This window comes from Buteo buteo, chromosome 23, assembly GCF_964188355.1.
Source record: "Buteo buteo chromosome 23, bButBut1.hap1.1, whole genome shotgun sequence".
NCBI lineage: Eukaryota > Metazoa > Chordata > Aves > Accipitriformes > Accipitridae > Buteo > Buteo buteo.
In genome coordinates this window covers 21,608,416-21,626,132 of record NC_134193.1, presented here as the reverse complement: position 1 = coordinate 21,626,132, position 17,717 = coordinate 21,608,416, and the positions used below count along the sequence as shown (strand labels likewise).

Sequence of the window (17,717 nt, the reverse complement as noted above, 5' to 3'; positions counted from 1 at the left end):
GAGCTAATTATGTGTATGGAAAATACTCAACTGTACCAAGAATGTAAGAAATCCTCTAATTTATTCAATACATTGTTTCACAACATATTTCACACTGACTGTTGCCACTGAACCAAACCTTATCTCAGGTCATTTGCATTCATCTCCTGTCTGTAGATTAAAAAAAAAAAATAAAATTAAAATCATTCTCATTTTCTTAGTTTATTCAGTAATTGCCAAATGGGTTCTGGTGCAGCAATGCAGACTCCGTGTACTAAACTTTTCCAGTTGCTATTTACAAAACCTTTTGCAGACAAAATCCCATGAAGATAGCCAGTGAAAGGCTTTTCACTCAAGTTTAATAAGGTAACTAAATATGCCTAGGGTCTGAAAGTGGAATGGTTTACAGTTTTATTACCAATTTTTTTTTTTTTTTTGGCTCATGCTGGTTAACCCCGATGTCCAAGCTAAAGGTGCTTACACAACTTATTAGTTGGGACGGGGGAGTAGGAACCAGTCCTGCACTACTATCAGTGATTATCTGTAGGATGCCAACTATAGACACATCAGTTTTATTTCATCCACCAATCATTTTGTTGTAGCATGTTGCAATTCTGCATGTCTTGGCTACAATGGTTAAAAAAATTTCTCTGAATGAGTGGACAGTCAAGACTAATATTTATTTTAAAAAAGTAAAACTAAATTGTAAGCACTTTTTTGTAAAACCAATGTCTGTTTTGTTACATACTTTTAATGTTGTGCTTTGTAAATGTCTTATTTGTGTAATAAATAAAGTTAATGCAAGTAGAAGTGCTGGCACTTACATCCAGAAAATGATGTAATTCCATTTTATTTTATTTTTAAATACTTTCTGGCTTACTAATCAAGCAGCAACCCACCCAGTTTTCCTCTTTTATTATTTTGTTAAACTCTGGCTTCAGGAGAGTTCAACAAACGTTCGTAGTAAATGGATATAATTTCCTAGTTAGCAAACCAGTCATTAAAGAATACCTCTGGTGTACATTATTACAATGATCAATCAATATCAAAGTACTGAGCAAAAAGAGAGGAAAGGAATTCACCAGGACAGCTAACTAAAATCTGGGAAAATAATGTTGATTAAGATGGATTTGAATGACTTCAACACTGAATCTGAGGCACTCTTTTTAGCAAATTGTTTTCAGGCTTAATAACGTTTATATATACTACACTACACACCTCTCAGGAATATTATTGTGAGTACAGTCTGCTTTTTTGCCATGGCTTTTTCTCAGCATGACTGATTAAATGATTATTTCCATTTTTGTTTGTGCTGACAAAGATGACAAAAAGATTATATTCCTGTAGAGGGAAAGGGTGAGACAAATCCATGAGGATAAATTAGATTTATTGTGAATCAGATTACCTGCTTTGGGATATTATCGTCTAGCAAAAACTGTTTTCATGGTTTCGGTTTATGTTCAATTGTTTCATCCCAAGCTTTCCGGCAGGTCCGAATGATCCATTCATGCTCATCATCATCTAAAAGGGAAATAAAGAGAACGCCAAATATCACCATGTCAGATCTGCTCTTTGCATCACTAGGGTCCAGCTCAAACAAGCTATTTTTCCTTTGAGAAAAAAATCCATTTTTAGCCATTGGCATCTCTTAGAACACATTTTTTTGTTTCTTTAAAAGATTGTGTGCTGTTGTGTTGGAATTTGTCAAGGCAGGAGGTACTGGATCTATGGCAATGACTGATTATTGGTCTGTTTGATAAGGTTAGCTTGGGCAGAGCTATGCGATTTACATGTATAGATTTTATTTTTTTTTACTTTTTGGCAGGAGATATGTTGAAACTATCAGAAATGAAGATACACATTTTTTAAATACTGTGTGTTGCTTGTTGGTTTATGAAAAGTGAACGTAAAGAAAAATCTATAGTCAAAACCTAGGTTCTTGTCTTCCAGGTTTTCTTTCAATGCCGTTTTTGAAATGTACATTATGACAGGTATCGATAAGCTGATAGTGGCTGATAGATGTATTTTAGACCATTGTCTGTGTCCCTTGTTAGTATTCATGTCTGTCATATTTATTCTCAGAGCATAATGATAGTGTGGAAAGAAAAAAAATCAAAGACAATGTAGGAAAAAACAACTGTCCAGCAAAGTTTGAATAGAAATTTTGTGTATGATTACAAAAAAATAACTTGGCAAATGTTAAGTTGTGGCTTCTTAATTCCAGGGATTTAAACAGTCTTGTCTCCAAAAACTGTTCTGCAGCTTTTTCTTTTGTGTTTGTGTAGGGGAAAAGAGATATGTGTAGTAGACCAGGAAAACCAAACTTCAAAAAGCCTTGAAAAAAATCAAAGTGTTACTTAAAACAATACCTGTATTTATTTTTATATAAATGAAATGTATTAGAGCTGCTTCTTGTGTTTATCGCTGTCTTAACAAATTCATATTAGCTGCTTGCAATGTGTGTTTCTAACCTGCCTCCATCTAAATTTTGAGGGGTTTGTAGCAGCCCTTATTACCTGAAAGAATAGATGATTGTGATGATGGAGCCAAGGCGGCTGTAATCCTGGTACTGTGGCCATCACTTGGCATAGCACATAGTCCCATTTATTTATACAGCTGCCCTGCGCAGCTGAGCGCCCTGCTTAGGTGGGTCAAAGTAGACAGAGAAAGAAGCATGTCGCTTGTAAGGAGTCACATTTTCATGGAGATCTTTTGACTGTGGAGGTGTACCTTTAAGTTAGCATTTGAAATGCAAAAGGTAGGAAGATCCTGGGAATGAAGTTGTGCTAATCTAAGAAGTGAAAGTTCACAGGAGGGTACGTGGCAAATGAGGTCTGGTGCACAAGTCTTCAAGCTTGGGAGTTAATCTTATTGATTGCAGTGGGTTTTGAATCAAGTCAGCTTTGTCTTTCCTTTTTTTCTATCCTTTTTTTTTCATGCTGCCCTCCCCTTTTTCTCATTCTTGGACGAGTGAGTCGAGTGCACACCTTCACTTCTCCTAAGATGCTGCTCACACGCAGCTCTGCTGGCATCCTGATAAAAGCAGGCTTAAGGAAAGCATGTTCCAAGGCATTTGTCCCTTGTCTGAACGGCAGCACTCATCTGCCACCCTTCACAACTGGTAGTCAGAAAGGCGGGTGACTCACAGGAGGTTTTCCCTAAGAGCCTGCTCTCCAGTTTGCTCTTTGCATACAGTGAGTGGTTTCCAGACAAAGTGCTTGCTTGTGCCTACTGACCCTCTTCTCATTTCCCACTCAAGGGTGCTGGCTTGCAAAAGCTCGGTTTTGGTGGTGAGCGCCCACCTTTGAGCAGCACCCCAGTGACCATGAATGGGTTGGAGAACACGCTTTGTGCTGCCATTGTTGCAACAGCTCAGCCGGTAGGCTTGCTTTAATGACTGAAAAATGGTTACCGTTTGGATAAAATAGTTAAGTTCAGCTTTTTCTGTGTTTCACTGACATGATCTCTTTTTTATTCCCTATGCCTATGAATCAATAACAAAATACCCTGTTAATGGCATACTTCTTATTCGGGTATAAACTAGGAGAAGATAAATGCTGAAAAATATGCTAAAAGGGAAATTAAAAAGATGAGCACTGAATCTTGCTTAAAGACCATGCAATCCTTTCAGAGGCAGAGATTCCACTGAAGGCTGCAGCAGGAATGCAAATGTGGTCCTTAAGCTTTCTTAAAAACAACATCAAAGCCATAATCAATGTGCTGGCTTTTGTTCTATGCACTAGGTGTTCCAGCACAGTAACGACGTGATCACGTGAGCCTCGGCTATAACAGATATTGTCCAGCCTGGGTAGCTCTGTCATTTTAGCTGGAATCAAAAAACATAGTTTATCTGAGCTTGTAATAATTGCACGAAAATGAAACTTTGTCCATTTCTGCCATGGTGAAGGAATAAACAAAACTTACACATGCTATACATTGGCACTATCTAGCTCGTATTTGGGTACAGATACACGTGGCTCACCTGAGTACTAGAAATAATCAGTCTGCCTTCCTAGTGAGAAATCTACAGCACTCACTTAGCTGAGCATCAAGGGTATAAATAAGCACTAAGAAAGGCAGATGCTAACTTGGCTTCATATAACAGGTTTCCAACATATCCTTGGTTTGCCTAGGTTGTTTCCTTCTGCACTCTGAGTTTTCATGGTCTCCTAGGAAAGCACACAAGGCAGGTTGCTCTAAGGATTTTAGCCTCCCCAGACCCATCCCAAAATGCCTTGGTTCATGCAAATTAAATACATGTTCATAAGCACTGCTTAACTTGCATATAGTTAATCAGCTGTAAAAATTGAATGAGCTATATGAATTTCAACTTTTATATGAAAAGAAAAAATAGATGTAATGACTCAATATTCCAAAAAATATCCTAAAGCAAATCCCTAGAACTGTCATCCAATCCGGCATGCCGTACTACTGGTCCTTGGTCTTGGTAAGGAGAAATGAAAAAACTGATCCAGCATAGCGAGAAGAACCACAAACCCAGAGATGAGAATGGCTCCAGGGCTAGCTATGTGAGAAGAGGCAAGGAAATATTAGAATGTAAAGAGTTAAGCTATGGTAAAACATACTTTTGCTACACTAAAGAAGACTGGTTGATAATTACTGTAGTTTTAGGGCTATTTGAATCAGTGCAGCTGCAACCTCTTCAGTAGTAACCCCTGAAACAAGACAAACTGGGTTTATTGTACTGAACAAGTCTTAAAGCTCCTCCCTGATTGTTAGTAATTGGCAGCAATGGACTTAACAGCCTCTTGACTACCCTTTTTACACTCTACCTGACTGTGCAGCTAACAATTTAAATCACAGATGCCGATCCTTCTTTGTGGCAGCTGCTTGTTAACTACACGTTCCTCTTTTTCTGTCACTGGCTGCTTCCATAACCCTGCAACACCAGGGTTAGATTGGAGAATCACATTTCATCAATATTTAAAATGGAATTAAACCTTGAAGTTTGATTAATGCTACCAGATAGTGAGTTGTAATTACTATTTTGCAAATTGCAATTGTTTGAATATGTTAATATGATTGTCTAAGCACATCTTCACCTTCAGAAGTAATTTTCCCTTTAAAAAAGATTTGAAAAAAATACAAACTCTTTAATCAGTGGTAAATTATCACCCTGTGCACAATTAGGTAGTATGGGGTTCTTCATGTTGTGTGCTGAATTTTGTGTCAGCACATTTATCTTTAAAAGTTTATCCATTTTTTTTAGATTTCCCTCAGTAGAATAAACATTCATGGAACAGACTTTGCTGAAACAGGACTAACCATGTTGATATTTGAAGGTAAAGAAAAAAAGGTTTGTCTGAAAATTTTATTGCAATCTGGTGTATCCCTGTTCAGTTAGTAAATGTTCACAAGTTATTTCTTCCAAAGTTAGTGAAAGATAATGATTATTTTCATGACATATCACTGAAATGAAGAGAGAGATAGCAAGAGATCTTAACGGATGAGCTGTTAGAATATATGTAAGTATTGACTGATTCTTTTGAATTATTTTCATGTGTCTCAATCAAAAATAAGATCAGTTTTCTAGCACCCACAAAATATATTTTGAATATTGTGGGTCAGATCCTCAGCCAGCCCAAACTGGGATAGCTTCTCTTTTATTTTTGTAATTAATTCAGGCTGTTTTCATTAAGCAGGCAGAGACATACGGAGCCAGCCCCGGTAGCCACCTGCACAACTGATCCCCAGAAACAGCATCTGCCCACAGTAGATGATTAACCGGGGTGCAAGTCCTACTGATCTACTGTTGGACACTGCCTACACAGTCAACAGGTCAGTTTGGATAGAGTCTTTTTAGGCAAATAAGACCCAGCTAAATCTGTTGGTCATACTGTGTTCCTGTCATTAGCCTATTTCAAAATTAGTTGTTCTCAACAAATATGGCTTTGCAAGTTTCTTCCGTGTTTTGGGTGGCTGTAGGGGAAGCTCCAAACGCCAGCAAAGTTCAAACAGGTGTCTGTCAAAGATGCTGTTAGGTGTATTCCACAGTGAGCTCAAACTGCAGCCTACTTAAATCAGTGGATTTCTGCTCAGTATCTCTGCAAAATGAAATCACTTGTCTAATTTTCAATGTTCAGTCTAAAAGTAGTGGCAGAAGAGACTTCCCCAACTACACACTCCAGATTTATCTCTCTACTGGGATTAGAAACAGCTGAAAATTCAGGGTGGGCTTGCTTCAGGGTGCTTTCAAGGGATGACTTGAAAATACACTGTAATTTAGGTGCATTTAATCTTCCTATATTAAATGCATATTGCCAAGTTTAGAATTATTTGCTTCTAGATATCACATTTCTCTGTTGCTTACAGAAATCTCAGCTGTGAGAGACTTCTTAGCACATGCTTAGGTGTCTGCCATGATGCAGAGCGGAGACTGTCAGCAAACAGCAGTATTGTCATGTAGGCTTCCGCATTTGCCCTCTTAACAAATACTTTCCCAGGAAACTACCCAGAGGTGCGCAGGAAGACATACTGCATTGAAATTAGAATGCTTAGTGGCTTACACAGGGAAAAAATCTACACTGTTCAACTTAAAAACCTTGTCTGACTCTGTGTTAGGTCTTCCTACTGCACTTCAGAGCTGTATGCGTTCCTGGTGTCTTAAAGGCTTTGTCTGCACTGGAGGCCTGCTGCACTCCCTGCTGCACTCCAAAATTCAGATCCCTGGCTCCTTCCTCTGCCCAAGGGCAAGTTGGGACCAGACGTGAGTGGGCATCGTCCCTTTGTTCACTCTCACCTCTGTTAAAGGCCATGAGAGCAAGGAGGGAAGTGGACGTGGGCTGGTATGTGCCTCCATCAGGACAGAGGCTCACAGCTCCAGTGTACCCTGAGGACACAGCCATGTGGTAAGAGCAGCTTTCCAGGACTACAGTTTGTAACAGGGTGTGTTTACAATAGACAATCCTTGAACAAGAGCTGAGTTTCCTCTCAGTTTGCAGAGGGCCAAGCGCACACAGACCATTGTAAACAACAATATCGTTTAATTCTTTCACATGCCTGACTCCTCCCATCACCCGCAGTGCAGTTTATCATGTTCTTCCACTACACAATTACAATCACATGTGATAGCATCTCAGCCATGGACTCTGCCTGGCACACCCCTTTCATTTCCACTGCCCCCTCCGGGTCCCTAGCACCACTTTCCTTACGGCACCTGACCCCACCAACATCAAGGCTGGCAAGAAAATGGAAAATATGTTTTCAATTAACCTTTGCTTCCACCCACAAATTCTCACCCTTCCATTTACTTTTGATTACTGTAATTCCAAAATGGCCCCCAAATGAATTTTCCATCTCTTGTAAAACTTGTTTTCATGTGAATTATATAGTTGAATATAAGTGCCTATAAGACTTGTGTATAACCTATTTAATGGATTCACAATAGGATGGCTAGCACACAAACAAAGTTGTTATTCTTGGCTTGCCACTATTTGGAACTGAAACTTTCACAGTTTTCAAAACGATAAGTATTTTAAGACCAGGAAACCACAAGGAACAATATATCTGCAAAAGCTATAGCTACCGTAATTACCATAGTAACTTACATCATGGTGCATATATTAATATTATCACTATTGGCTATGGTCCTGAATAGAAATCATATTGGTTTGTAATCTATCTTACTGAATGGAGTATATTTTATATTAAAATGTGTAAGCCAAATTTAATCTAAAAATATTTTCTTGGTTACATGGATGAGAAGTCTCCAACTATCTCTGTCACCTGAGCAGACTTTGACACTGAGAAAGACATAACAATTTTGCAATGCTATTCAAAATGTGCCTGATCTTAACACATTTCTATATAAAAAGATGTGAAAAGAGCATATGATGGGTAGGAGAATTGGTCCAACATTTTTTAAAGTGTTTAGAGGAGAGTAAGAATAGACATGAAGCTACTTCTCATAGGAGTCTGGGATCTTCTCTTTAAGTAGACTCAATTTTCTTCTGCCATCTTCACTCCAATACTCATTCATTTTCCTTGCCCACTCAGTAGTCCCCAGTTTGATACTTGCTAACATTCTGCCTTTCCTTCTTCTAAGATTTGGCTCCTCAACTAATTTATTTTTTAAGCATTGGAGATTATTTAGGTCCAAAGCTCTCACATGAGGACAAAAGCTACTTAACTAAAAAATGGGAAGAGATAGATGAGTGACACTTGGAGATCCAGGTGAAAGAGCTATAATACAATTTCTAACCTTCCCCTTAATGTAATATTTTTCAAATCTTCTGACTATCATAGAAGCAGCAAGTCTGGAAAGCAAGTACCAGAAAGCTAGAATTGTATGAATGCGGGCAAAACGCCCTATGTCCTGGGACTAGACGTAAGAGAAGGAAGTATATGGGAGATGGAGGAAACAAGACCAAAAGGTGAATTTGTATGGACTTGTGTAGACTCTTGTGGGCAAAGAAAACAAGCTAAGTGCCATGGCAGAGAAAGAAAATATTTTTTGCAGTGGTATTTTGGAGGAATATGAATCAAAGAGGCCAGAAAGAGGAGTTAGCAGTAAAAAGGACAAGCACTCCAGCTGTTGCAAGAAAAGCAAAGGGCTGCTCACATTTGTATGCTCTACTTGTGTAAACTGAGAGTAGTATTGGTTCTCTGTTTTACAAAACCCTGTTTTCAGAAATAAGTTTGTCAGCCAAAGTAAAGAGAAAAAGATCAATGGATTGCAATAAATGGCATTTAACATAAAAATGAGTAAAATTTACAATTCAGTTAACTTGTTAAATGTTAAAAAATCAGCAAACAATAGACACAATTTGTTTTGTTCAGAGCCCAGAGGTAGAGACCAAATCCTCTAAATTAATTTCTGCAAAAGCTGGGGTTTTTTTCCAAACAGGTCTGGATCCTATTCGTTGTAGAATATACTGATTACCAACTATTTTTAAGAGCTTTACACAAACATTATTTCTTTTGTTGTGTGAAATGCAGAATCAGCCATCTGGCAAATGCCCCAGAGCTAAAATCTTTTACATGACATATAATTCAAAATGATTAAATATACAACAGAAAATAGCTATAGCATTGCACTTAAAATAGCATGAACTTTTACTGCCGATCAAAACTGATTTCTTTAGCTTAACAAGTATCCAAAGAACAATTATTTGAAGAGCTTTTAAGAGTTTCAATATGTAGGAACTAAACCTCATCTAAATTCAGTATCTTAAGTCAAATAAAAAAGAAACAAATGTACAAAAGATTAAATGGTCCTGCGTTATAAGTAGACATTTAAATCTATGGGAAGCTAAATTCATTTGAACAAAAATACTATATTCCCTCTGTATGTGTATTGCTGGGGCTTTCCTCTCCATTGCTAAGGGCATCTGCCAAAACAACTCTTACATTCTTAGGCAATGACTAGGGACTAGCCTGGAATCAGACTGTTCATCCACTCCCTCCATCATCAGAATGGGCAATTTCAAAGAAGAACAGGGAATAAAGCTCTGTGCATGATCCCTAAGTGCAGTCAATCTTTTTTTTTTCTGCACCACGGTCGACTTTAAGTTAAACTTGCTGTCTTTTTTCCAGAAATACTCCAGGCCTGAAAAATTGCCAGGTCCTCATCCCACACCCAGTTCTCCAGTAGTTTATGAGAAAGAGCATGCAAACATCTGCATGTATTTGGGGTACATGAGGGTAGGTACAGAAATAATACCCTGCGTAATTATTAAGTGGTTATGGCTCTGTTTCGCAAGTACATTTTTCAGACAAGTCAAAGTCTACATTTCCCAAAAGGCGCTTGGTGCAAGTCAGATCTGAGTTGTAAGACAAAAAAGTCTAAATGTAGGAGATTTGTCTCATGGATTTGCATACTTGGATAAACCTGAAATGGATGAATACATCACTGCTGACTTTCCAAAAAATTTTGCTTCTAAATTCTTTCAGACCAAGCATGAGAACCTTCATCCCAAGGTAACAATGTGAGGAAACTGTAAGTCTGTGATTACTAAGGCTTAGAATTAAAATGGCTTTGCACCCTTGCCTGTGGAGTTGGGTCAGCCTCACAACCAAGGAACCTCAGACAGACTAACCCCAGACTTTTCTAAACTGTAATAAAATAATGTTCTTGAATCTTGACCTTTTCAGCTCATAATGATTCCTGAAGCAGCAGGCTTTTTCCTGATGCTTTTTACAAGACTTTCAGGCTTGTAGAAATCCTAAGCTGATTGCTGGCTGGTTTGGGATTGCAGCAACACCAAAACCTCTCCTCTTAATAAGACACTTGTCCTGGTTTTCTGGGCCTAATCCTGCTCTTAATAACATGCATGTTAATTCAGTTACCTGACTGAGCTTTTAGTGTAAAGGTGGGCTTCCTGTCTTCCTGCTCTTGATGTTATATGAAGAGATGCATATATTTCAGGTAATATTGACTGCAGTATAGAAAGCTACCCTATGCACCATACACATACTAATTAAACCTCAAGATGGAATATAAAAGTTGTAGCACAAATATTCTCATATTACAAAGAGCAAAAGCACGTTTTATATTATTCAACCCATCCTTGGGAGAACCACAGGAGAAACAGGGCAATTTTCATCAGAAGTATCTTTGCTTTTCATCAAAAGAGAGGTGACCCAGGCAATCTCCTATAATCTTTTCTATCTCAGTATAACAAAATTTCTATTTTTGATGGTATTTTCTCTTTGATAGCTCTGGGCTTCTCCAATATTTGGGGGCCCTAAAACCTGAATGTCACAGTTCTTCTTGTACCTCCCTGCTTTGCATTAAACATAACATCATGTATTTTCTACTTTTCACTGAAAAATTGGGACATCTTCCCATCTTTCTATTGACCAAGCTCTGTTACAAAGGTGCCAGGAGTCCTATTGCTGGAAAAAAAAAAAGTAATGCTCCTAGTGAAACAGGAGTCTAGTCCCAGTATCTATTCAAAATAAACAATGTATCTTCTTACAAATAAGCATTACCATTCTTATTTATGTGTCCAATTTTGTGTACTTCGCAATACTGGAAAAAAGAAAAGATTGAAGCACACATGGAGAATCAAGAGAAATTTGAGCATCCCCGAGGAAACAGAGGTTTAGGGACGGAGTAAGAACTGCAAGATTGTAATGAGAATTTGGAAAACTTTGCCATATAACAAAACTGTTGCTGTCATTTTATTCCCTGGGCCTGATTATGTTTTCATGATGGGCCTTTGCACTGCTTTAACAGTAAGAGCTCTCTAAGTAAATGAGTATCAGACCTCCACGCTAGTGAAATGCAAGGCTTGCCAAATTTAACAGGACTCTCTACAGTACTCCACATCCACTCGTCTTGACAAAGAAGTGGTGGAAGCAAACTCAGTAGTTTCAAATGGCGTCTATTTTCTTCTCTTCTGGAATGGTACCTGGATGCTGCCAGTTTGGAGGCAAGTCGGTGCCAAGGCCGTATGCTTCCTTGCCTTCTTTCACAAACAGCTGAGAAACAATCAGAAATTGCTTCATAATAGGGCCAGGGTGAAAGGTGAGAACTGGAGTATTCTGAAAGCCTGCTGCCAGACCTGAGGAAGATAGTGTCATTTTGGTAAACCTGTCAAGCTGTTGTAAGAACTTCCTGAATGCTTCCTACCATCTGCTTTTGATGCTTTCAAGACTTGGCTGGAAGCCTGGAGGTTTTCCTGCTCCTTCCTGCCCAACCTATAATGGAGTAATTCTGGATCTGTTCCCTGTCATCCCAGCCTCTTCCTCAGTTTCTTCTGCTTACAGCTGGGGGTTTTTTTAATTTTTTTTTTTCTTTACTGCAGTGGCCTTGTGCCCTGAATCATCTCTCCTGGGGCAGTAAGAGTTCCTCTGATGTTGAACAAGTGCCTGGTTTTTCAATTGTGTTCATGTTCTTGAGAGGAAGGGTCTGGCCTACATGACACATTCCTTCTTCACACTCACATCAACAAGTTTAACTTTGTGTACACGGCTCTCAATGGAACGGCCACACAAAGCACATCTCCAACAACTCCGTCAGACTGCACGCTGTGCTGGTCTGGTTAGCGAATATTGATTGATATAATTTGTAGGATTTGAGATAAATGTCATAAAGGACAATGAGTTCAAAGAACAGATTAAAAAACAATAAATTGAATTCCAAGGCGTTCCCTCCTGTACTAATCTGTGTAGGTTCCTGTGTTTTTGGAAAGCATGTTGCTTATCTTCCTCATCAGTAGGCCCACTGCATTCCAGTATTTTGGATCAATGCCATTTGTAATAATCTAGATCAGTTTTTATTCAACGTTTATAAAACAGGCCATGTATCATAGGGTATATTTTATAGCAGATGGTATCTCCAATTCATTTAACCCCCCCCTTCACTTCCCTCCTCCAATATCACAGTGCATGCTTGTAAAAGCTCTTGAAAGTAGGGCTGAGCAGAATTTTTTTCAACAAATAGTAAATTTGCTGAAAAATGGAGTTTCCAAGCAACAAAACTGTTAAACTGTGGCACACTGAAAATGAAATGTTCCGTCTTCTAGAAAAAACAGGTCTTGCAATTTGGACATTTGCGGGGGGGGGGGAAGTGGGGTGGGTGGTTGCTTTCAGAACTCATTTTCACTTAAAAAAAATCTGCACTAAAAAGGTGATAAACACAAAGGTTAAATAGCCAGAACACAAAGTGTTTGTTTCAGGTGAGATCACATTTTTTGAGTTATCCCCAAGTCAACTGTTTGGGGATCTTCTGTGCGTCTTTGAAAAGTTTCTCTTTTTGCTTGATGAGAACTAATTTTCCCCAAGGCTTATTAATCTGGAGACTTTTCCACAACACCCAGTATTTGCCACACTCTACTCAAAACACAGCTCTCCAAGGTGACAAGAAAGTTTCCTGTTCAGCAAGGTATGTAAACATAGCCCTAAGACTCATTTCAATAAAACGGACTATTCTAACATGTAGAGATAAGCACTTGCTTAAGCACTTTGCTGGTTCACAACACAGGGTCTATTAGCTCTCAGTATCAATGATGTACACCTTACATCCACTCCCTTACTTGAGATCCTTATGGAAGAGACTGAAGATTTTCCTGAGATTAACATACCAAACAGTAATAAAATATATTTATTCATATCTGCTTGGGAATACTTCACTGTAATTTTGCAAAATATGATTTATACAACTCTGGGGATACACAAGTTGCTGATAAAAATAAGTAAGTAAAAAATATTTTAGTTCAATGATAACAGAACCAAATCATGGACTTTTTTATGTTTTAGCTTTAATCACGCATCCTAGAAGATACGACAAATAAACTCATCTTAGTTTACTTTGCAGAAGTTAATCATACCTGCGTTTCTCAGAAACCTGAGTTCATAGTCAACAATAACTCTGGTTTCAGGATTATAGAATCCATCACCACAGTCGTAACAACCTTCTGGGATTTTTTTGGGAGGATCCAGATTTGTAAGCTGAGAAGTGCCTGAAGAAAAAAAACAAACAGTTTGCTTTATTTTGCCTTTTTTTTTTTTTTTTGCATTTGTGCCTTTGATCAAGATAACTAACAAATATTACATCTCCATGGCATTTGCTATAAAAACAATGCAGTTACCTTACAATAAATTTTATAAAATCTTTTGCCTATTTTGCAGATGGAGAAAATGAAAATGGAAAAATCCATACACAAAAAGTGGTGATAAAAAGATATCACTTTGATTTCCTCATTCACAGTCCTGTGATTCAGCCCACTAAGCTAACATTACAAATATGACCCCAAACTCCAAAATGGGGCCAGGAGAGTCTTGCTGGCCTCACAGAAAATACGTGTCATCACTAAAATATTCTATGTATAAAGAAGAGTATTTCATGTATTATGTTACACATTTTACTCACTTGTTCCTTATAAATCTTTTCACCTTTTGACTACAGACAAATAATAATATTATAAATGTCTTTAGCAAAAATATAGACTGGACACAAATGTTTATTTTGGTATCTACTAAAACCGCTATGTGGGACAGACGCATTCAAACTTTATTTGATGCCCTGGATGTAAACTAATTGCTTTCGCTCAACTTCCCTACATTAAAAGCACACTGCTAATGCAGTGAAGGTGAAATGTATAAAAGGGTTAATCTGGATATCAAAAGCTGCAGATAACAAAGCCCCGTCCTGCAGGTCATCACTCCAAAAGAGACCATGCTGTGGCTGAAATGCTGCATCCTGCGCTGTGCTGGTGGAAGGTGGTGTCAGCATTCTTCTGGCAGCATCGTATGGTCGGGTCCTGAAATTAGCCAGAGCATTTCTGCTCCATGTTACTCATGTAGCCAAATTAATCTTTCTTAAGCAAAGTTGTTAGTTTAATTCCTTCCAGACTCTTAGGATCGCAAACGCAATTCAGTACCTGGTGGTTTAAGACCAGAACAGATTTCTGTATAAAATCTTCTGTCGTAGCCATCACAGTAATGCCATTTTTTATCTTTGTATTGGAGACCATCTGCAAAAGTGTATTTCCCCTGCAAAACATGTTCAAGCCCAGAGTTAATAAACATGATGGATGGATTGAGTACGAACAAGGCCAGCGCTCCCGCTGCCAAGACGGCGCGTTAGCCGAGCAGAGCGAGCGCACGGTTCAGCTGGGGCTCAAATGGCGTCGGGAACCACCGCCTCTGCGGGATGCCCGGCCACGGGCAGGCCCCCCCCCCCACCTTTGCGTGCGAGACGCCACCGAGGGGGGGTAAAAATTGGCTTGGCTCGGAAATCCACTGATTTCACCTCAGAACCTGCCCTGCAGCGTGGCCTCCAGGCGGGCGGCCGAGGCCCCTCGGGGTGAGGCCCCCCCCCGCCCGGGGTACCTGCACGGGCACCCCGCGGTGCCAGACCGCCCGGTATCTGCCGCCGTTGGGGAAGATCAGCTCTCCCTCTCCCTCAAACATCCCGTCCCGCAGCGCTCCCCGGTACTCGGTGCCCGTCGGCAGCGTGTAGGAGCCCTGTCCCTCCATCCTGGAAGAGACGGGGCGGTTGAGGGTGGGGTGGGAGAACCGGCGGGCAGCCCCTCCGCGTCCCCCCGCGCCCCGCCGGGCCCACCTGCCGCGCACGGTGCCCCCGCTGTAACGCCCGCCCGCCGCCTCCATGGCGGCCCGGCCCGGCCCGGCCCGGCCGGGCCCGACGGCGTCGCCATGGCAACGCCGGCGCCACCGGGGCTCCACCTCCCGCCGCCCTCCGCGCACGCGCCCTTCCCGCCCTCCCCGCCGGCCGCGCATGCGCCGTGGCGGGCGGGCGCTGAGGGGAGCTGAAGGAGAGCGGGGCCGCCATGCCCGGCTCCCTGCAGGTGCCCTCCCTGGAGGAGCTCGATGTGCAGGAGGTGAGTGAGCGCCCGCCCGCCCGCCCGCCGCCGCCGGGCCCTTCCCTTCCTTTCCCTTCCCCCGCGGGGCGGGCCGGCGCCCATTGCCGCTCTCGCCCCGCTGTAGGTGGCGGTCAGCTCGGCCGTGCTGAAGGCCGCGGCCCACCACTACGGCGCGCAGTGCGACCGCCCCAACAAGGAGTTCATGCTGTGCCGCTGGGAGGAGAAGGACCCGCGGAAGTGCCTGCAGGAGGGCCGGCAGGTCAACCAGTGCGCCCTCGACTTCTTCAGGTGAGCGGGGATCCCAGCGAGTCTCTCCCGGCGGCCGGCCGGCCGTCTCCGGCGTCCCGGAGGGTGCCCGGGCGGAGAGGCCGGCTGCTGCGGAGGCCCTCGTCCGCCCTGAGGGTGAAGGTGTTTCTGGGGATCTCCCGGTGTAGCGCGTCCTTGCTGAGCTTTATTATTGAGCGCTGGCAGTCGCTTTGTTTAAAAATGCTGCTACCACCGCGGCCTTCGGAGTCTGTTGTTGCTTCTTAAACTTTAGTTCTTGAGAATAGAGGCTGTGCCCGTTCTTGTGCTGTTTGTTTTATTTGTTTGTACTTTATTCTTTCACATGACGCTTCGTGGCCTCTGCTCCGGTGTAGGTGGTTCAGGTGTTTGTTAGGTTGGCAAAGGAATGCAGGGAGGTGGTGGAAGGCTTGCTGTTTCTGCACCTTGCGTCTATATCGTGAAATCCAGGAAACCGACCTAAGCTTTGCATTGTCTGTCCTCTCTGTTTCACGGTTGTGCTACTGTAAAAGCTCGAGTAGATACACCATTTGCCTCTACTGACCAAAAATATAGATCCAAGATGTGTGCCAGTGTCATCTTCTTAAGTTGCTAGTAAAAGACCTAGGTTAATTAGCTCAAAGCATGTCCGCTTCTGGTATAGCAGCTAGTAATCAGAAACCTCTGTTCTAAGCATGTTTTCTTGAGCTTAAGACATCAGATTAATTTGGAAGCATTAGAGCGTTGTATAACGTACGCTAAGTGTACATACAAGGATCTCCTACGGAGGAGCTGCGTACATCTACCTAGCAAGAATACCTGCCACACATTAGTTAAGTTATTGCTATCCCTACTTGCAGCTACAATGATACAAATCTTACTGGTATTAGTATCAAGTTCTGTTTAACGATGCTTCAAACACTGACTTCTCTGAAGACTTTACATGTTCTTGAGAACTTAAAACTGCAAAACCCACTTTATCAGAAGTTGAGGTTTGAATGAGTAAGAGAGAAAAGCGTTAAAATTACAACACTTGCTAATGATTTTCTTTCTGTGATCTCTTACAGGAAGATTAAGACGCACTGTGCAGAGCCATTTACTGAGTACTGGACCTGCATTGACTATACCAACTTGCAGGAGCTCCGTCGATGCCGAAAGCAGCAGGCAGTATTTGATAACTGTGTGCTGGAGAAGTTGGGTTGGGTGAGACCTGATCTGGGAATGCTCTCTAAGGTAACTTCATACCTTTTTGATCAGATAGCCAGATTCTTCTCTCCCTTCTTATGGACATTGTGTCCAGACCAGGTCTCAGACTCTTCTCCCGGACAGAAGGTGATTCATGAACTCAACACTGGAAGCTTGTGGACTTAATAGAAGTCAAGACTCTGTCAGCGTTCTCCAGGGTTGCTTTCCTAGAAGACTTGTGCTTTTCTTAAACAATGACATTTACTCTTGCTTTTTGCTTTTCCTGGTGCAGAGACCTTTCCTTCAGGAGTAAAGCTCACACACATGCAGAACTACTCTGTAGTTATGAGTGAAGTTCCCTTCCCTTCCCTTTTTTAGAAGCACTCTGGAGATAGGAGCTGTCATTGGATCAACAATGTGTCCTTAGTGTCGTTTGATACTTCTTGGTAGTTCTTCCTTTAAGTTCTGACTCAATCTAGCTTTTCTATTAAACGCTGTGAGAAGTTGTATCATTTCTTCTTTTTTCTTTCCAGGTTACAAAAGTGAAGACAGACCGTCCTATGCCTGAGAATGCCTATCACTCTAGACCTAGACCAGAGCCAAATCCACCCATTGAAGGAGAGCTGAAGCCTTCACCATTTGGCAGTAGGCTCTTTTTCTGGTCCTGGTAAAGTGGGTAGACTGTGCTGTAACTAAAGTGCAGAGATGTATTGCTTGCAAATGTAAATTGTCCAGTATGCGTTGGGTATAACTTTAATGATTAAAGAACCCCAAACCGTTACATGGCTTAGTGGACTTCTTTAAACGTACTCACACATCCTAAAAAAAATGTATTTCCCTGTTTTGCACAGTGCTCTCTGCAGTCATATAGCCCTTAGGACCCTCTTAGCACTAGTAATGTCAGTTGCTTGATGGTGACTACCAGGCTTGTCCGAGATGTGTATAAATGTAGCCTGAGTCTTTGACTACTGCTTCAATCAATCAAAAACTGGCATGAGGCTT

General features: G+C 41.2%; 2 protein-coding genes across 2 annotated transcripts; one reads left to right on the top strand and one right to left on the bottom strand.

Moving 5' to 3' along the window:
• Positions 1-42: 42 nt before the first annotated feature.
• On the bottom strand, positions 43-15,112 carry MORN5 (MORN repeat containing 5). Its single transcript, XM_075054860.1, has 6 exons — positions 15,011-15,112; positions 14,779-14,926; positions 14,328-14,439; positions 13,275-13,406; positions 1,385-1,500; positions 43-150 (listed from the first exon to the last, which is right to left on the bottom strand). Exons 1-5 carry the CDS (start codon positions 15,055-15,057, stop codon positions 1,421-1,423), a joined length of 519 nt encoding a protein of 172 aa, XP_074910961.1. The 5' UTR covers positions 15,058-15,112; the 3' UTR covers positions 43-150; positions 1,385-1,420.
• A 51-nt stretch (positions 15,113-15,163) lies between these two features.
• On the top strand, positions 15,164-17,496 carry NDUFA8 (NADH:ubiquinone oxidoreductase subunit A8). The gene is made up of 4 exons (XM_075054690.1): positions 15,164-15,287; positions 15,394-15,557; positions 16,598-16,763; positions 17,249-17,496. Exons 1-4 carry the CDS (start codon positions 15,237-15,239, stop codon positions 17,384-17,386), a joined length of 519 nt encoding a protein of 172 aa, XP_074910791.1. The 5' UTR covers positions 15,164-15,236; the 3' UTR covers positions 17,387-17,496.
• Positions 17,497-17,717: the final 221 nt, after the last annotated feature.